The following is a 21,066-nucleotide window of genomic DNA, read 5'->3' as shown; positions in this document are numbered from 1 at the left end:
GTTCTACCACTGAGCCACACCCTCAACCCCAAGAATACATATACACAGACATACATATACATGTATATGTGTCTTGATGACAATCATAGCACTTTACGGAGCAGTGTGCTTCTGTGCACAGTACATCGATGTGCATTTGTTAAATGGAAAAGAAATGATTTGAATGCAATTTGCTATTTGACTGTGTTTGAAAATTCCCTGGGTAGAAAGCTTCCCCCCGGGCTGTCCATTGTGTCTCAGTCATAAGCTTGCTGTCTTCTCATAAGAGAGGCCTTGCTTTGGGTCATGGACGTTCCTTAATGTGTGCTCTTCTCAGTTCACCCACGCAGCGTCGTGCCTTTATGTCCAAACTTCAGCCACACAAGCACTCAGGTTAGATTCCGACTGCCCAGGTCCTCCACAGAGGAAGCCTGGGGCGGGTGTCAGAAGTGTGGAGCCCCCAAAGTCTCAAAGAAAGCAGGGAATGGGAGTCTTGGACCCTGGTTTGAGATTAGGAAACTGCATTTATTTATGTTTGCTTTTGCTGACAGATCTGGGGTCGGTTTTGGTTTCAGGAATAAACCAGTAATTTGTATTTGCATATGATGGCTAATCCTAAGGCTGACAGAGCACACCTTGTGTTCTCAATTTCCAAGGCCCAAATCATTTAGGAAGAAAGGGCACCTGGTGCTACTTCAGACTGATATTGAACCCCTAAATGTATGTGCAATTGACTCACTGAAGTTTATATACAATAGTATTAATAATTTTTCAGTTTCAAATTCTTAACTGCTTGGATAAACCTGGCTAAAATTATTCTGTCATAAATTGAGTGAAGTGAGATTTTTACTTTCGTCAGAAATTAGAAACATTTCTAGAAGCTGTGACACTTTCTGGGTCAACTTCTTTAAATATAGGTAGTGGACAGTTGTCCCTTTCTATGCTGAGGAATCCCTGAATCAAACCCAGCAGCTTCCACAGAGTGCTTGCGCCCCCTGTTGGCCATTCCTGGAACAACATCCTTCTCATCAAGAGGGGGTTGATTTCCTTTAATTTTCAACTGTGCAAATAAATTCACAACCATCCCACCCACATGCAGCGTTTGTGAGCCCACATAGTAAAACTGTGTTAGACAGAATTTTTATGCTCTCAGTAATGTTTGCAATACAAAAAATAAAAGTTTTATGTTATCCTAAGTTACTGTATTTAAGCACAGTTTTGAAAGTAATGTTTAAAAGTGTTTCTTATGACAAACAAGCAACATTTGGAATAGCTGCACTTGCCCTTAAGAGTCAAAGGACCTGAGACACAAAGGGACAGAACAACAGGGAGGATACCAAGGCACAAAGGCCACAAGTAGTGTGTTTTGGGGGCAGCAGTCCTTACTGGACTTACAGCTCTTGTCCTCTGTCCTTGAAAAACAAGAAAGCAGTGTCTCACATGTGGACTCCTCAGAACTGCATCTTTCAGTATGTCACCCTGAGAGCTTATGATAATCTGGGGCCTGGGCGGCAGGTGTTGAGGTTCCCACCAGCTGTGAAACCAGAACCCCAGGGAGTGTGAAGCAATTAGAAATTTCAAAAGATTTAATTCATTTCTGCAGCGCCGTCCTGGTTCCTAAGTGTTTTCCTTCCACATTAACTACATCCAGTCTGTTAATAATACTGTTAAAACAATTGAAGGGGAGTGGGAGAAGGGCACTGTGAACTTCAGTGTTTGGGGCTGTCAGAAGCCACGTGGCCAGCGGTGACTCCTCCATGCCCTGGGGTGGGGCCTGGGCTGGTCTGGGCAGCCTGCCTGGGCTGAGGGCCAGTTCCAAGGACCAGTATGTACTTTCTCGTCACTGCTCTGCAGCCCTGCTGGTGACAGCTGAAGCAGTGCTGTTCAGTAGGTGGGTTTCAGTAAGTTCAACAGAATCAGGAGGGAGGGTTCCTTGGAGAAAGGAGGACAGCCTGTTAAAGAGAGTGGATCCACATGGCTAGCCTGATTGACACCCTGGAGCAAGGATGGGGAACTAAATGATTAAAGTGCCCTTAAAAGCCCAGAGCTTCAGAAAGAATCACCTGCCATTTCTGTGCTTGCAGGTCAGGGTCCAGCTTCTTCCCCTTGTGCTCAGCCTCGTTTAGTTTTCAGGCAGGTTTGCTTTTCTAAGGAGTGACACTTGGATTCCATTCAGAAACATAGAAACTGGAGAAAGGAAGCAACCTGCTTCTCTACATTTCCACAAATAAAACCCAAGCAGAATGGCCAAGTCTTAATGTCCCTGGGGATGGATCTCCCTGAGGAGCACTGTAGGGGTCAGGTTGGCCAGCGGGGGGACCTGTTCCTTGGTGTTGCTGTGAGGGTGTGGGGAATTACAGGGTGCAGAGCTGGTAAGGTGGCCTGGGGTCAAGTCCAGGAGGGTCTGCTGGCCCAGCCAAAATACTGATGCTGTTTCCAGAGGCCTGATGGGGCACTCTTGCCTTTCTCTGCCTCCATCTAGAAAATGGGTCACAGAGATGACAGGGTACAGGGCACACAACTCACTTGGAATATCAAACAACAAATATGCTTTTAGTGTGCCAGGCCTTACTTTTGCATTATGTGTTGTTTATCTGAAATGCAAATTTAACTAGGTGAGATATATATATATATATATATATATATATATATATATATATATATATATATATATTAAATCTGGCCACCCTAAAAGATAAATCTGAAGTAGGATGTATTAATCTCACTAAGAGTTGCCCTCAGAGACTGTAAACCCACCCAGGAAAATCAAAGAGGTAGCCGGAAATATGTCATCAAAGCAAGCATGCAAAGACTGTAAAACCCTGTAATGTTGCAGAATTGTTGCACAATGCTTTACATCCTGTAAAGTGGGTGTGAACACGCCAGATGCATTGACTATACAAGAGGATAATCTTCAGAACATAAAAGTCCTAGTACTGTGTCATCAATTTGCTGGGTTCAAAGCTAGTATTCTAAGAGCCGAAGGATAACAGTAGCTTGTCTCAGAATAAAGAAGCTCTTTGTGGGAAGGAGTTATATGATTGTCTTCTCTTTAAAAACATTTTTTTTCAGAGAATTTCAAATTAGCTCTCGTTTTCTCTGTAGACTTCTCCCTAACAAGGAGGGGATCCAAGCATTTTGGTGCAAAGAGCAGCATTTACACACACACACACACACACACACACACAAGCCTGCATGCACATGCAGCCATGCTTTGCGTAAGGACAGGGATGTTTTGAGAAATGTGTCATAAGGTGATTTTGTCATTGTGTAGACATCCTAGAGTCTGGTGACATAGACTAAGCCAGCTGTGGCATCACTGGGTGATATGCTGTATGGGACTCCTGTCATGGATGCAACACCATGATGGTATGTGGCACATGGTGTGAAAACCGAGATTCATAACTATTTGAAATTCTATGCAAGGCATTTGAGCTTGGGCAGAGATATCCATAGAATATGGCATTCTGGTGTTTTCTTTTTTCATTCTTCTTCCTGCTTCTTCCAGTGAGCAGAGCGGTAGAAAGGGACACAGGGTGAACTGGTCCCTTTCTCTGGTGGTGGCCAGGGCATCGTGCTCTGGTGTATTCAGGGGCCATGTGGACAAAACCCCAGGCTTTTCCAGTGGGCGAGTCACAGCCCTGCTGTTTCTCAGACCCGTCATCTCTGATGGGCCAGGTAAAGGGGTCTCCTGGATTGTGCTTTGGGCCCAATTTCTGACCTTGACTCCAGTTGTGAGGGATCCTCCTCCTAGGGCCTAGGCTTTCAGAAATGCACCCTGCTATTTCTGGGGGAGTATCTGGTGGGAGTTCTCAAGAGCTAAGGTGCTGGAGCCTCTTTTTCTTTTTTTGTACCAGAGATTGAACCTAACCCCCCAACCCCTTTTTTTTTTTTTTTTTTTTTTTTTTTTGAGACAGGGTCTCTAAGTTGCTTAGGGCCTTGCTAATGTTGAGGCTGGCTTTGAATTTACAATCCTCCTGCCTTAGCCTCCCGAGTCACTGGGATTATAGGCATGTGCCACCACACCTGGCCCATTGGGGTCTCTTAATTTCAATCAGATCATTTAGAAAAATTTTTTTTTTCTATTTCTTTTGTAGACCCAGGCAATGAGTGGCCTGAAAACTGAATAATCTTTTCTTCATTCTTAAAACAAACAAGTCACTTCTGGAGAACTTTTCAGTGACTTCTTTGAACTTCTCAGTGATCACAGTTCTGGGATTCAGGCTTCTGTGGCTTGATTGTAGTTCACAGGGACAGGACAGGAATATCCTAAATCCCCCAAAACATGGGGGAAAAAGCCAGTGTCCTTGGGAATCTAATTCTCACCCTTGGGAATCTGATGGATAGAAGTTGTAATGGGAAGTCTTACATTTGCGTTGCTCATGGGGAGGCAGAAAAGCATCCCATGTTGCCTAAGAATGTCCTGGAGTCATGGCATTTTAAAAATAAAATACTGTGCACCCAAGAGCCAATCACAGCCTCTGGTGACTGTAATAAGCATCAATGCTCAGATTCCTGGAAAGTGCCATCATGACTCATGACCACTTTGTTTTTCTCTGGGCAAAAATCTGACTTTTCCCCTCCCAAATACAGCATTTACATGACTTGTCTAAATAGGAGCTCTGTTTACATGGGCCTTGTGGTCTGGGCATCCGAGACCAGCAGAGCTAGCCCTTTCCTGTGTTGCTGGGGGTGGCAGATCCTAGGCCAGCTGTCCTTTGCTGCAGTCACCATGCTGGTGGAGACAGAGTGGTCCTGGGTCAAGTTCTGGTTATGTCCGCCGTGGTGTTTTCAGAGTGGTCCCAGGACATCCCACACTGGGTTATCTTTCCCCTGCTTTTCATTTCTCCACCCTGTATTTGGGTTTACAGTATCAACCCCAACAGAGCCATAGACCATTCATTGTATTGATAAAACCTGAAATGAAGTTCAGAGCAGGACTTCGAGAATAGGGCTTCCCATACATGTGGCTGAGTGAGTAAGGTAGGTCTTCCTCCTTTGAGGTTTTACTTTCTGTTGTTTTACCTGTGGTCAACCACAGTGTCAAAATATTAAATGGAAAATTCCAGAAGTCAACAATTTGTAAGTTCTAAATGATGAACCCCTTTTGAGTGACATGATAAAACTTTGAGCCATCCTATTTCATCCCACCAGCTGTTTCCGTGCTGTATATGCTACCCTCTGTTTAGCCACTTAGTAGCATTTTTGGTTAGACCTACTTGTGGTACCCAAGTGCTTGTATTTAAGTAACCATGATTTTACTTTATAATGGCTTCAAAACACAAGAGTGATGCTGGCAATTTAGATATGTTGCAGAGAAATGGTAAAGTGTTTACTATCCATGAAAAGGTGAAAGTTCTCAATAAGAAAAGGGGGGAAAATCATGTGCTGAGATTGCTAAAAATTACAGTAAGAGGGAATCTCTGAAACTTGTGTGAATTTTGCTCTCTTCCCTCAAACTGCAAAAATTAGAGGCACAGTGTGAGATACATGCTTAGTTAAGATGGAAAAGACATTAAATTACAGGGTTTGGGACTATCCATAATTTCAGGCACCCACTGGGGTTCTTGGAACATATCTCCCTCAGATAATGGGGGACTCCATATTTCCAGACATCTCATTACAGAAGATGACACCTGGGGGTGATGCTCCTGTCTTGGGGCTCCTGTTGTGTATTTTGTTAGGGGGATGTGTGTCCTGGTGTGATTTTTCTGACTTGGGGCATTTCTCTCTCTATTCCAGGTCTGGTTGCCATAAAGGATGCACACGACATAGAGACCAGGCTCAACGAGGTGGAGAAGTTGCTCAAGACGATCATCAGCATGCCGTGTAAAGTAAGGACGGCCGGGTCTGCAGGAGGGAGGGAGAGGGCCTGTCGTCTTCTGTGTTTAAAAGACGTGCACCCTCCCAGGTAACTTGCCTGTGTGCTGTATGCTGCTTAGCATTTTGTTCCCTCCCTGGGAGCACCCAGTGAGAGGGAAGCAGGAAGATGTCATCAGGGAGCGGAAGACTTTTGTGGGCTCCCTACTACTTTGTTTTTCTGTCCCCTGGCACAAAGGGGAAGCAAAGGGCCCCAGGAGGGGTGGAGCAGGAAGGGGCACAGGACCCTCTTCAGATGAGGGGTCTTTGCTTCCTTACCTCAGCTCAGAACCTGCTCTTGCTCAGGGGATTTTAGAACAGGCCCACAGAGGCCCAGGGGAGTGTTAGCATTTCCACATTGGCAGGTGACATTGCTGGGACTTTGCTTTCTTTAGATGGTTTGTGAACTTTGGATGGGGTACCAATTAAGTACCTGGACTTGAGAGTTAGGCAGAACCATGAACTTCTTTTTTCTTTCCATATTTTTTTTATTGGTGCATTATAGTCATACGTAAGGGACTCTGTTGTTACATATTTGTACATGCACACAGCACAACAATATAAGTTGGCCCATATTGCTCAGTATTTCCCCTCTTCTTCTTCCTCCTGGTCCCTTTCCTCTGCTCTGCTGATTTCCTCTTGATTTTCCTGAAGATTCTCCTCCACCTTCTTTTCCTTTTTCCTAGCTTCCATATATGAAAAAAAAAAATGACCTTTGACTTCTGAGTTTAGCTTATTTTGCTTAATACACTGTTCTCATGTTTCATCCATGTTCCTGCAAATGACATAATTTCATTTTTTCTTTATGGCTGAATAAAACTCCATTGTGTATATATACACCATGGATTTTCTTTATCCATTCATCAGTTGATGAACACCTAAGCTGGTCCTATAGTTTGTTGTGAATTGTGCTGCTATAAACATGGTAGGCATGTGTCACTGTAGTATGATGACTTTAATTCTTTAGGCCAAACATGGAGGAGTGGTCTAGCTGGGACATAGGATGGTTCCATTTCTCGTCTTTCGAGGATTCTCCATTCTGATGTCCATAGTGGTTGTACTAATTTACAGTTCCACCAACAGGCTGCTGGTAGGACGACTGAACTCCTTTAAGCCTCTGTTTGCTCAACTGGCACATATGGAAATAAGTGCAGCTCCGAGTTTCTCATCCAGAAACAGGGAGATGTGGGCAAAATACGGACCTGTGAATCCCTGTGAGAAGCAATGGCCATGGTGGTTATTTCTGTTATCCCCACGCTATCCTTGAGGCCTTGCATCTTAGCCACAGGGGACCACACAGGACGAGAAGTGGGTCTTGGCTGTAGCCGTCCAGGTCTCACTGGAGCCTCTGCAGTGTTGGAGGTTGCTCCCTGGGCATCAGCATCAGGCAGGACCCACCTCTACCAGGGAGCAGGGCCCTGTCCCAGACAAAAGTATGGGGCCAACTTAGGGGAACTTTTCAGTTTGGGTAATTACTGTGTTTCTTTCCAGTATTCTAGGTCTGAAGTTGTGCTCACCTTCTTCGAAAGATCTCCGCTGGACCAAGTATTAAAAAATGATAATGTACATAAAATTCAACCCAGCTTTCAAAGTCCGGTCAAAATATCAGGTAAGAGCCACAGTGAAGGTGTGGAGGGAAGGTCCTACTGTTGATGGCCATGGTGTGTCTTTGGATACAATATCCACCCTAGGGCTTGGAATTTTGTGAAAATAGTGGTGGAGAAACTGTTTCTGATTTTTATTAAGCTATGTGTTTTCTACCTATTGCTCTGCAGTTCACACTCTTCCAAAGGGATTTATTTTGCATTTAAATTGGAACTTATTTCGGAACTAGGAAGATAGTTATTGTGTAGTCTTGAACTTGGTTCTTGGTTTTAGGGCAGCCAGCCCAGGGGAAGTATAAAGAGTGGGTATAGTTAGTGTGGACATTGGACCTTAGCTTCTGGCTGCAAAGGTCAGTAAAGGCAGCCAGGGTAAGGGGGGATCACCCACAAGAGAATGGATGGTGAGGAAGGAGCACTTTTCGGTAACCTCTTGGGACCAGGTGGCATGTGTCATAAGAATAGTAGACTTGTATTTTTTCAGTGCTGTTTCCTTGAAGGCTGCTGAGGAGAATTTTGTAGAAAAAAAAGAGTTCTGTCCTGGTTGTTCCCAAGACTGGGTTTCCTCAAGTAAGGGGTAGTCACCTTGTAACATAAGAGGTGACATAAAGAGTGTCATCTTGCTGGGGCCTGCCAGTGGAAGAAGGACAAGTGGTTATGAGAGAAGACCCGCTTGGCTAAGAGTGGGATTTTATGTAACATCATGATCTGTAGGAAGGAGGGGAGAGGGCATAGGCACCATCTTTGCATTTCTGAATGGAGGAGAAGGTGGGATGAAGAGGAGGGGACTCAGTGGGAAGCTGAGCCCAGAGCTGTCTACTGGAAAGGAATCAGGGAGAGAGGACTTATAGGGACAGAGCGATGATGCCTAGGTGTAGTGTCCTTATGAAGATACACGCCACCCAGGGATGAGGTTCCCGACTGTGTTCTGGAGCCTGGAGTGGAAGAGGTATTGGTAGATACCCCTGGGAGTGCAGGGTGGGTGGACATCAGGTTTGATACCTCCCACAACAGCTTCTTGAGTGTTCTTAGAAGAGTGGGCAGTGCAAGGGCCCCTCCTTAGCTGGCACCTGGTCTCCAGAACTTTCTTTACAGCAAAGTGAAGATGGCTATGTTGTTATCCTGTTTGGTGTCTACAGACCCTCTTCTTGCAGGGAAAACAGAGAGCTCTGGAATCCCCCATTGGCTATCACATGGGATTCTGTATTGCATAGCCTGAGGCATGGGGAAGCTTCTCTTCTTTAGTCTGGGTGAGTAGGGTCCTTGCACTGAATCTTAGCGTCTGTGCTTTGCTCTATTTTGTTCTGTTTTAGGCAAATGAGAAAGCAAAGAATAGCAGAATTGTCGTAGAACCTTGTGTCATGGGAGGAACTGGGCTGTTGCTTCGTAATGACCCAGAGACTCCAGAGTTGAGGGGACAGGCTGGAGCTGTGTGGAGCTGCCTCTTGGGGAATGACTCCTTGGGAGCAGCAACCTGGAAGTCCCTTAAACCCTATCCTTCTGTCCTGCTTTTATTAGCAATGTTACTAACACATGGGCCGCATCTTTCCTAAAGGGCTGAAAGTCATGAGATGAATTAAAAGGGATAAATGTGGAGTCCCACACTTATCTTTATGTTCTTTGTGTCTTTTTGCAAGGATTAAGGACAGGTTTCAGCCCACGGCCATCTGTGAGCCTCCTGGAGCCTCCTTGGGGCCTTTCTACATGCCCAGGGCCCGGCATCTAGGTCTAGGAAGGTAGGGAGTTTTGACCTTCTAGTGCAAGTCAGGACCCTAGGCCATGTGGGATGTCCTATCCAGCCCTGGAACCATCGCAAAACAGCCATTGCATCTGGAGAAGAGATTCTGGGGAGGGAAGGGGTCAGAAGAGTGGGAAGAAATGGAGAAGAGAGATTGAGAGGAAGAGGATGTGGCTCTGGTGTTGGCAGGCCCCCACTGGTGTGGCACCAGCACTTGGGAAGAAGTGCTGCTGACTTTGGCTCCGCACAGAATACTTTCTGACAACGGAAGAGTGTAAATGGCCCGTAGCTGAAAGTCTCGGTGCTAAGGCTGGGGGAGCCATCAGGGCCTTGCTGCATGAGCCTCCCTCCAGAGAGAAGCATCCTCAACCCCTTTGGATATTTCCTCCCCTTCCTGCGGGTTCTCCCCATGAACTCTCCCAGTCCTCTGGCTTGGCTTCCCGAGCAGCCTACCCTCAATTGTCTGTCCCCTCACTGTCTGAGCAAGGGCTTCCTGACAGATCCGTGCATGCCCCTCGGCACCCCCACCCACTCAGTGCAGGAAGAGCTTCATTACTCAGTGGGCGAGGAAATACACTGATAATGACCCACGGCAGCTTCCGGAATGCTTCCTAATGAAACTACTAGTCCCAGGAGCAACAAGATCTCTTGAGAAAAGAGCTCCCGTGTGGGCACATCAGGTCATGGGTCTCAGTGCCATATCTGGGGTGGACTCTTGGGTTCCCAGGTGGAGACTCAGGGTCCAGAGAGTGCCGGCCTCACAGGAAACATCTACGTGGCTGGCACTCTTCCTCTTTCTCCAGAAATGTACCCCGAGTGCTGATGCCAGGCCTCCCAAACTGACTCCCAGGGTTCATTAATTTCTTTAAACCTCACCCTCAGAGTAAAGCTTGGTCCCTTGGTTGTTCTGGGTGTGTCAGAGTCTGAACTCTGGCTGCTGCTGGCCTGGTGACCTTGAGGGTCCTTCAGGTGAAACCTGCCCATCCATTGCTATTCTGGTAAATTCCATTCATTTGGGAAAACACTCTTCATGGCTGAGACCTATATCTACGCTTCTCCCCCTACCCTAATGCCTTCTTGTGCCAATGTGTCGTTCAGCGAGGAGGTGCCACAGGTAGGGCACTGACCCACTCTCACCCAGACTCTGAAGGCTCCTTTCTTTCCAAATGGTGAGACTGCTTAGTGGTCAGGGCTCCACTAGATGGCGCCAGGCACTAGTCGTGGTGAGAACCCTGTCCATTTCCTGGCTCCCCAGCAAGGCTAGCCCTGCAGCCTTAAGCATTCTTGGCCCCATGTGAATCTAAATGCTCATCAGATCTAAAGAAGCCAAAATCTAAAGTATTCTGTGCCAACTGTGTCTCTGCAGAGTGAAAGAAAACGTAGTTTTCAGCCTTCATCTGCTATGGCTAGTTGGATGGATGGATGAATCTCAGCCACAGAACCTGCTCATGCAGGTCTGAGGGGCCTGAAAACGATCATTTTAATTTTCATTATTCTGGCATCTGTGCAATCTCAGCCTTAATTTTTACTATCCAGAGACAGCCCAGTTAGCCAATTAATAGAAAGACATCGGTTTGGTTTTTGTCTTGTTGCTGGAGTATGTTGAAAATATAATGGGAGAGAGAGGATTTGCAAGCCAGGAAAGCTATATCATGAATACTTCCGAGACAAAATGTCTGCTGAATACAAGGTATAGAAAAGTTAGTGGAGTGACCGGGTGGTGGCTTAAGGGGACAAATGAAAACTTAGATGCAGTTTAAAAAAAAAGAAAGTACACCATTAGGACACTAGGCACCATGGTAGTTGTTGCAAAACCCTCCTTCCTCAAATGATCCATATCGGCATCAATAGTAATAGGGCCTGTGAAACACACGTGCGCACGTGCGAGCGCGCGCGCGCACACACACAATACTGCTACACTGTGGAGAACCAGCATTACTTCCTGTAGGATCCCTGCCAAAGGTGTGTCACCTCTATCTCATGGCTCAGAAACCCAACTGAGGGACATTGCATAAATAGATGGCCCACCCTCCTTACAAGTGTTACAGTCATTAGAGACAAGAAAAGAGGAGAAAGTGTCGAGGTCCTAGGAGACCAAGACTCACCAGCTGGAAGCACCAGCATTCTGGATTGGAGGCCAAACAGAGAATAAGGGTTCTTAGTGGAAAAGCTGGTGAAACTTGAGTAAAGGCGGTCTTAGTTAGCACTACTGTCCGCACGTGAATCGCCTGGATTTCATCCGTCTGCCATCCTTGTGTACAATGCGGACGTTAGAGAAGCCGCTGAGGGAAATGTGAGAACGCTCTCGACTGTGTCTGCAGCTTTTCTGCAATTCTAAAATTAGCTCAAGATTAAAAGTTGGGGGGGGGGGTGGAAAGACATACTAAAAGTAGGGCTCTTCTCCATGTGAAGATAGGAATGCAAAACAAAAAAAAAGCTCGAAAATGAAGTATTTTATGGAGTCAGTCACGTATATGATCAAAGTAATCAGACTGGCCAATGATTCTTGTTGGTGGTGCTAAATTGACATCTAAGAAATTCACATTTTCAGTGTGTTTGAAGACAGGCGTCAGGGGCTGTAATTTTTCTTTAATCATAACCATTTCCTTCAGGTCTCTCTCTTTATTTTTTTTCCATGTGTCACGACAGACAGGAAGACGTTACCGACAGGGAGGGTAATCATGGAGTTTATTTGAGCTCCCAGCACGTGTTAGATGCTTTACATCTATCATCCCTAATTCAAGCGTGTGCCCTGTTGAATGGATACAGTTATTCCCATTTTATGGATAAAGAAACTGGGCAAGAAGTAACTTGCTTCCTAAGCATCCGGAGGAGACCTGAGCCTTGAACCAGCCCTATTTGAGTTCTAAGTCCACATGCCGTGTACCCTGGAGGACCCAATCTTTTAAACTGTAGGCCTTCAACGCTTGCTGATGCTGCGTTCCAGGCAGGTTAATGGGAGGGTCTTGTTACAAGTCAGATTCTCCTATCCAATAACCATGAATCTCAAGGAAACCTTTTGCTTGAAGGTCTGAGTCCCCTGTCCATGCTACTACCCTTCTGTGAAAATTGACCTGCCCGGGTGATTCCCAATCGAGCATTTGCTGTCCTGTTTGTCCACAGATAGGAAAAGACAGAGCTAGAAGGTTATTAGCAAAGAGGATCTGCTTAAACTGGTGGTCCCGGCTAGAAATCTGTTATAGCTAAATGCTTTCTCTCTCCCTCAACCACTAATTTGTATAACTCTTCTTAAGACTTTTTTTTTTCCCCCCAAGTGATGGCATGAATAAAAATACAAACTGTCACAGAATCTGTGCTGCTTTTTCAACTAGCGCAGGATATAAAAACCGCGTATGTTTCCTAGACTTTCAGGCTGCCATGATCTGATACTTGTTTACATATTAAAAGATCATTTGCTTTTCAGCCATCCCTCCCTTTCCAAACCAGAGTTGGGAATATATGTTGCTAAAGCGGTTGCAAACCCACCAGCCCCGTAACCTGGTTTGCCTCTCCGTTGTTGCAGAGAGAGCAGAACCAGAGTTTCTCAGGGGCCCTCAGTTGCCCTGAGGAAAACACGCAGTTTGAGCCAGGTCCCTCCCAGGGACTGGGCCTGAGGCTTCAAGCACTGACAAACCTCAGTGTCCTAAGGGGCCCAGATGGCCTCGCAAACAATTAAGCAGCATTTATGTGCACAAAGGCTTTTTTTTTTGTTAGATAATTAAGAAATGATTAGTTTCAGATATTTTTGGAGGGGATTGGTCAAATTCCATTTTCTAGAACTCCAGAGTTCACATGTAAGAACCATTAGGAATGTCAGATAACTTCAGAGTTTTGTTCAGAAATGATTTGCAGCAGTGACATCTGTTTGAACCTGTAGGGTCCCCCGCCCCAAATTCCCTTGGCAGAGGGGTGGGGAGAAAGGGGGGATGAGGGCTGTCAGCTTAGCTGTATGGAGGCTGCTCCCGAGTTTTGTGTGCTTCCTCAGACAGACAGATTTGGGTCAGAGTTAATAAAAACAATAAAGAAAGTGGTTCTTTGCTGCCACAAACCTTTTAAATTGAGAGGGAAGGGGATCTGAACCTACCTTATTAAGGTTTCTAATTTTCAGAGTCTGCCTGCTCAGCCAGACCTGGCTAAGAATCTTCTTTTTGTTCTTTTCACACCTAGAAATGTAGTTGACCCCAGAGTTCCCAGACCCAAAGTCCCCACCAGAGTGGAGCAGGGAGGAAGACCCAAACAAGCCACCAGTGGCTGCCCCACGGGGTGTGGCTAAGTGTCACAAGAGAACATGAGCGGCCCCCTCTCCAGAAAGTTAGGTATAAATCCTAGCAAGAACTTGGCTCGTCTGATTGATGACTCGTCATTTTGATCCCATCGGGAGAAAAATCTTCTATTTTTCTTTCTTGTTTTTTTGTGTTGTTTCCCTAATTCTCTTCACATGGAGCAAAGTTCAAAGAGCTGAGAGCGGAATGCCTAGAAAGATCAAAGGTATTCAGGAAGTGACAATTTCAGTTAGAAAAAAAGCAACTTCATCCTTTGGAAGAATTTAGAATAAACTATGCTAAGGTATAAGAAAAAAACATAAATAAATAAATAACAGAAAACAATTCTCCAGACAACAAAGGGAAGATATTTCCATGGACACTGTGGGCCGGGAGTGATGCTCTTTTTTGGGGTATGGCGGGCTCAGAGGATGGGGAGGCTGATCCCCAGCGGCCTGTGAGCGTGAACTTGGCTCCGCATGGTGGGATGGTGATTTCTTGCATTTGAGAATTTGAGGTGGTCCTGGGAGTGGTGCTGAGGAAGGGAAGGGAGCCAACCTCACAGGGAAGGGAAGACTTCAAGGCCAAGGAGCATTAATGGACACCAGATCTGTTCCTGTACTGTGGGAAGGGATGAAAGCAGACCCTTGGGAAATATAAATAAAGACGAGAGCAGGAGAGAGGCAAACCACACCTGGCTCTTATGCATTCGGCCAGTACGCATGGATGCAGTCAAACACAGGTCAAGAGCATTGGAAAAGAAACCCTGCTGGACTGGACACGTACAAACTCTCTTTTTCTCTTGTCATTATTTCCTAAATAATACAGAATAATAACTACTTAAACATTGTATTCAGTGTTTTAAATCTTCTGGAGGTGATACAAAGCATACAGGAGGATATGTGCAGATCTCATGCCGGTGCTAGGCCATGTCACGTGTGGCCCTCGAGCAGCCCTGGATTTGGGTATTCTTGGAGGTCCTGGACCACTTTACTTAAATGGACAAGACAACATGATGAATCATATCCCATAATGAGGTTTTAGAGTTAGAAGGATCCTCAGGGGTTATCTCATACAATTTTGAAACTGCAGTGAAGCTCACAGTCAGGCTGCCTGCAGTGTCCGGGCCCCCAGCCCAGTGCTGGTCCCACATCTTTCATTCCACCTCCCCTAGCCATGGACCCAAGCCCCAGACCTCCACCTTTGCAAACTAACGCCATTCAGCCAATGTAAACACAGGAAGTCATTTTTCTCTGTTACCAACATCAGTGCTTATTGTGTGTGTCGGGGTGGGGTGGGGGGATCAATGCCTATAAAGAACTATATATAAAGACAAAAATGAAAGTGTCCTGCTTGGTTCAAAATGCACATTGATTTCATTTGATGCTCACAGGAAGCCCAGGTGGTGGATGTTGTCAGCTCTGCCTCAGCCCACAGGCGAGAGCTCAAAAAGGTTGGGTGACCTGTGAGATGGTGCATGTCACTTTAAACTCAGTGGGAGGGCCATGGGGGGGTGCTCACAGATCCAGAGCCTCTCCCCAGGCAGAGCCACACTGGCTGACTGACACAGGGTCATCCGCATGGCTCCCTCAGGGACTGGTGTCTGGCCGAGCACTGGAATGAACCTCCACTGTGCAGAGTGGGACAGAAAGGGGGACAGTAGGTGGCGGGGACAGTGGGGGAAATGGTGTAATCCCTGAAATTCAAAACCTCAACTCCTCCCCTCCCCAATACTCACTTGATGGCTTTGGTTTTCAGAAATCATGAGGTCCAATGGATTCTGTTTAGCAAACACAGAAACGATCGTCATTGACCACAGTATACCAAATGGAAAAGACCAGCACCTGGGCGTGGATCCTGCAGAGCATCTGTAAGTATCTTGGTTTGACTGTGGTTTTATAGAAAGGGTCCCCAAGCTGCCGGCCCCTGCTGGAGACTGGGGTTTGCGGCCCACACCGGCTCCATGGGAAGGAACCAATGTGGCCAGAGGCACCCTGCAGCAGACTCTGCCCACGTTTGGATACTTATTTTTAAAGATGTGTCCTTTTCTGGAGTTTGGTGAGACCTTGATTCATGGACGTTACATCTTGAGGATCTCTTGAGACTGGGATGTAACATCCATGTTGGCCTCACGTCAGTGGCTCAGGGTAGAGCCTGGCCATTGGCCCTGTTTTGAAACCTAGGGCATGTCCCATCATTGTAGGCTGGATGGACAAACACACCATTGTCCCCTCCATTCCTTCTACCTCTGATAATGCAATTCTTGACCATAGTTTGTGCTCTGGAAAGCACAAACACCTGGGCACCGAGGCACAAGACTTCCTTCTGCTCGGATCTCTGTCTGGCAGCTCCTTGGTGAAATCCTGAGACAGCAGCATCCCCAGACACTGAGAAGGGGGAGTTACACCTTGATTCTGTTTATGTCTAGGCCAGGTCCAGGCTTCTTGGTTGTGTGAGTTCAGGAAATTATCTAGCCTTCTCTGCTTCCCTTATCTTCAAGGGGGACCATTCTGCTCTCTCATGGGTGGCTCTCTGAAGACTGCAGATGACAAGCATAAACTGTCTGGCTCAGGAGGGGGCCCCATGAGTGACACAGAATGGGGACAGCTCATATCTGGAATGTTCATGTCCAGCCCCAACCACTTGGCAGCCCTCAAAGGCAGAAGGAAAAATAAACAAAACACCTAAGATAGAGCTAAGCACCCATGTGACACACCTGGGCGAGTAGGCTGCAGGAGACGCTGACCCACAATGAGCCTGGGCTCTTGGAGGTGGCCTGAGCCTCCTGTGCTACACTCCTGCTCCGTCACAGAGCTTAATGGCTTGTGGGACTGGCACCAGCCCGTAGCCATCCCTTTCCAAGTTTTTCAGGTGTCTCTTGGGGATTTGATGCGAGGATCCTTCACAGTGGACGTGCCAGGAGATGCTGGCACGAGAAGCAGTGCTGCTGGCAGGTCGGCCCTGTGGCTTGGCATGCCTTGCCAGGACACCCTGTGGCACTGCAGACCCTCTGTATAATTCACCACTTCACTGAGGCCTCTGAGCACCACTGATGTGGATCAGTGGGGGAAGGGCAAGAGTCCTGTAGCTTTGTGGTCAGGGATTGTCTTGGTGGAGAAGATAGATGGAGACCCTTCCTCACCACTAGCTGCTGTAGGGTCTGGGTTCCGACTCTACCGTATCCCTAGGGGGACACCTCTGTCTCCAGAAGGACTCTGGAACAGGGTCAGGGTTTTCCCCAAGTGCTGGGATGGAGCCCCGAGCCTCACGTGTGCCAAGCACGCGCTCTACCACTAAGCCACACCCCCAGCCCACGATGCCAGATTTATAAAGTAGTTTCCACTGTGAGCAGTTTTGAGCTTAGAAGAAACAGAGAGAAAAGAGAATCTGGCCGGAAGCACGACTCCCCCGGCTGGCCAGCACTCTGCATGGACAGGAATGGCAAATCTTGAAATCGTGGCCACCTGCTCCAGGTCACCCATCTGGCAGGAGAGTAGGAGCAAGGAAGAAAACCCAGTGCTCCCAGGGAAGCCTGGTGGAGGCTCAGGGGAGCACTTAGAGGGAATTTCTGGCCCGGCATGGCTCTCGGTGCCTGATCTAGGACAGTGAGGCCCAGCTGGTGGTCTGGCTGCAGTTGGCCTCCTGGGAGCTAACTGTTGGAGTGTTTGAACTCCAGTGACACTCGAGACCGCTGTGTGACCTGCCCCTAGGGCCGTGGTAGAGTCTGTACAGGCAGCCCCCACACTCTGGCCCAGGGTAGGGTGGACCCCAGGGCTGGGAACTGGAGATGAGCTGCAGTCAGAGAGCGTCAGACCCCTGGTCGCAGCAGCCAGTCTCCTGGGCAGACACCCAGGGCTGAGGGCTTGGGCAGTTCTGCCAAGGGCTGGACCTCAGCCCCATGATTCATCTTGCTCTAGCCTCCCAGCCTCCCTGGAATCCCTTCTCCTGGTCTTGGGTCACCCTCTGTTCTGGGGTGATGGGGAGCTGCGAGGACAGTTGCCAAGACCCTGTCCTGGCTGGTTTGGGGGAAGATTTAATGCCTTAGGGTGAAGCTGGAGAGTTGGTCTGGTCCCCATGAGGTACTCCGACCCAGTGGAAGCTCTTCACGGGCACCTTGAGCTGCCAGGGGAGTAGGGGGCCTCCAGGAGGAGCCTGAGGCGGGATCTGGGCCCTGCATCCTTCCTGAGCTGGGCGCAGACAGGGGGGCTCCCCTTGCCTCTCTCCTCACTGGAGTTAAAGGAAAGCCCCCCTCTGCAGCCCTTTCTATTCAGACATTTTAAAACTACCATCTCCTCCTCTACATTTTTGGGTTTCTTTTTTTTTTTTTTTTAACCACAAATTACTTAATTTGCAACTTAGAGGAAGCCTGCCGGAAGCCCCATTGTCTGAGGTCGCTGGGTTCTGCACAGTCCTGTGTACTCAGCTTGCAGGGAGGCCCCCCTCTCAGGGCCCATTGCAGCATGTGCCAGCATGTCCACATCAGTGGTGGTGACCTGTGGTCTGGACAATTCATGGACTTCCTGGTCATTGAGCAAGTAGCATCAAGTTCCTATAGCTGTCCTGTGGTCAGAGGCGTCTTCAAGTGCTGGGAACCAGCCCAGGGACTCAGCATGTGAAGTGGACTCCAGAGCTTCCTTCCTGCCCTCCTGCCTCCTCCTCCCACCCACCTCCTCCCCCTCCTCCTCCTGCCTCCTGGGCACTGGTTTCAGGTTAGGAAGATGGAGGCAGCACAAGCAGGACCCGTCTCCCTCCTTGGTGAAACCCCAATATGTGTGGCTGAAGACAAGGAATCTGTTTCTCACAGTTTTGGAGATGGGAAGTCCAGGTTCAAGGGGCTGATGCCTGACTAGGGCCTTCTAGTGAGAGACAGAGATAGAAAGAGTGAGCAAGAGAGAGACGGAGGGTGGGTGCTGAACAGGCTTTTAGAACAGACCCACTCCCATGATTACATTAATCCATGCACATGGGCAGAGCCTAGACTCTTCTTGACACTGTTGCACTGAGGATTAAGTTCCCGGCAGATAACCAAACATGTGGGAACACGCACGAATCACACTTTTTTCTTTGTTATTTATTTATTTATTTATTTTTAAGATTGGAATCTTTTTCTGGCTCAGGAGGTCGCATCTGGGTTGAACAGGCAGCAGAAACATTTCTAGTTCAGGGGGAAACCCAGCAGGAGAGTACTTACTTGACTTTATTCTTTACATTTGGGTACTCAGTTCTCTTCCACCCCACATCAGCCTCCCACATTCAAATGCGTCTTATACTTCCCAGCCTGAGTTAATAACAGCCCAAAGGAGGCTTCCTCACCAGAAGGACCCTCTCCATACCTCCATGGGCCTCCTGCCCCTCCCTGGTCTCCTTAGCAGGCTCCTGCTCCCTGAGGAGAGGCCCCACCTGTCTTGTCCACTGTTAGACCACAGAACTGATAATGCACCTGGCACCAAACAAGAGAGAAAAATGATGGTCCCAAAAATATGGGAATGAACTAGGGCCTCACTAACTATTGGTTAAACCAGCATGGATAGCGGCCACACAGGCAGGAAAACCAGAAGCCAAGATGTATTTTAGGAGAGATCCATTTCACCCAAATCATTTGTAACATGGTTCTTTTCATGTGTCCTTAGCATACCGGGGAAGGCCACCCTGTTGGTCCCTTCACCCCTTGTTCAGAGGGTTGGCCCCTTCCTTTCTCTCCGCTCCATCTGGGACTCCATGAACCAGTCTCACCTCTTTTTTCCTGTTTCAGGTTTGAGAATGGTGGGGAGTTCACCTCAGAGCTGGAGAACGGCGACGACCCAGCAGCTTATGTCACCAACCTGTCCTATTATCATCTGGTCCCCTTCGAGACGGACATTTTGGACTGAGCCCCTCCATTGGGACTCCCCCCACCTCAGCCCTTGACTGCATGTCCTGACGCTGTCCAAAGCTGCCACTCAGGCCTGGATTTCCTAGGGTCCCAGACCCCATCCCTGGTGAGGGCTGGTGTCCGACAATTGGAGCTGCAGGGCTTCTTGGTGGCTGTGGGCTGATTGCACGTCTCCAACAACCAGGGCTCATGTCCCTGAGTCTCCGCAGCCTGCAGTTCTGCGGGGCCTTCTCCTCTCTCTCCGCTTGACACACCAGGATGCCTCTTCACTCCTGGGACTCGCTGCCTATGCTCAGTGCCTGCAGGGCGTGCTCTCTGCCAGGCCAGGGGTGCCAGGTTGTGTCTGGCCTCCCTCTCACTGTTACTCCTTCTCTGCGAGGGGCATTCCCTTATACCAATGGCCTCAGACTGCCTGGCTACCTTGACTCCCCACCATCCCTTCATACGTGAAAGGCAGGAGGCATTTCAAGGGGAGATTTTGACAAGTTGCCAAGTTCTGGATGACTGAAGCAGGGGATGTTTAGTAATCCCGATTTCCCTGGAACCAGGATGTGTGGCTTTTGTTTTTGTGTTTCATCTCTCTGGAAACCAAGTTCGGGGTCAGCCCGGAGGAGTAAACACTTGACAGAAGGTCAAGCACACATGGGGAGTGTTGGCCTCAGAGCAGTGGAATCATTGATGACCAGGTGCGTGCATGTCTGAACTTGGCCTGAGAGTTAATGATGCCCCTCAAGAGCAAAGGAAGCCCTTTCTTGGACCGCCAGCTCCTCTCAGTCAGCCCTTCCACTTGGGTGTGATGCTGTTACTACCGCCTGCAGGCGGCGGGGGTTCCTCTCTCCTGCCCTCGGTGCCATCGTTGTCATAATGAACCTGAAAGGATGGAATTGGAAGGAAAGCTCAGGGCCCCGGGCCTACAGGGGTGGGTCTGGGTTCTCTGAGATTTATCTCCCCGGTGTCTACTAACGACCAGCATTTGCTAATGTAAATAATAGTAAATTATTGAGAATTCTAATTCTTTTACACAGTCTGTTTTTAATCTATTTTAATTAAATAAAATCTATTACTCTACTTTGATATGTTTGTGTAGAAAGGTGTGGTTCATTTGTCCCCTTTACGGGAACAGGACGGAAACCAAACACAGACCCCTGGTGCCTGGCTCTGAGCTCTCTCCCTGTCACATTGTCATTTAGGAAATGTGGTATGTTCTTCCCATGGGGAATGATCTGTCCAAACTGAAAAATGAACAAACAAGCTTGGTAGTTTTGGGGGTTTTTTTGTGATTTTTTTTCCTTTTTTTTTTTTTTTTTCCATTTAGGATTTTTCTTCTTCTCCTTTTTCCTCTTTGGCAGCCACAGGAAACCTCTCTGGTGACCCAGCTGTAATACATCTGATATTTCCATGGATTTTGCATTTCCCTTCTGCTTTCCGGCCTTGTTCAGTTTCATGCAACCTGATCTTCAAATATGCCATTAGGTGGCTGAATGAGGTTGACCAGTTGCCTGTTTCTTTTCTCTCTTTAACCGAGTTCTCAGTTCCATACATGGATAGAACTTTTTGCCTACCACTTAAAGTTAGAATCGATCAACACGTTCAGTTAATTCCAATGTAACTTTCAAAGTGTGATCCATGGATTAGGCTAATCACCCATGTTCCACAGGGTGCTTCTCTCCAGCCACTTACCTACTGAGATGGGGACTTCCTCAGCTCACCCACCTGCACCGACTGTATTTCTGTATGTGTATGTTAAGAGCTGAG

At 47.7% G+C, this 21,066-nt stretch overlaps 1 protein-coding gene across 1 annotated transcript in view; it reads left to right on the top strand.

Moving 5' to 3' along the window:
- The window catches only part of Pxdc1 (PX domain containing 1), a 28,829-nt gene extending 8,497 nt beyond the window's left edge, over positions 1 to 20,332 (top strand). Inside the window, exons 2-5 of the mRNA XM_026407120.2 lie at positions 5,722 to 5,813; positions 7,330 to 7,447; positions 15,198 to 15,309; positions 19,192 to 20,332. Coding sequence (XP_026262905.1) covers positions 5,722 to 5,813; positions 7,330 to 7,447; positions 15,198 to 15,309; positions 19,192 to 19,309 — 440 coding nt within the window. The 3' untranslated portion in view covers positions 19,310 to 20,332. The remainder of the gene's footprint in view (positions 1 to 5,721; positions 5,814 to 7,329; positions 7,448 to 15,197; positions 15,310 to 19,191) is intronic.
- The last annotated feature ends 734 nt before the right edge of the window (positions 20,333 to 21,066 follow it).

Source organism: Urocitellus parryii, chromosome 8, assembly GCF_045843805.1.
Source record: "Urocitellus parryii isolate mUroPar1 chromosome 8, mUroPar1.hap1, whole genome shotgun sequence".
Taxonomy (NCBI): domain Eukaryota; kingdom Metazoa; phylum Chordata; class Mammalia; order Rodentia; family Sciuridae; genus Urocitellus; species Urocitellus parryii.
Note: the sequence above shows the minus strand (reverse complement) of the source record. Positions and strands in the feature narration are given on the sequence as shown.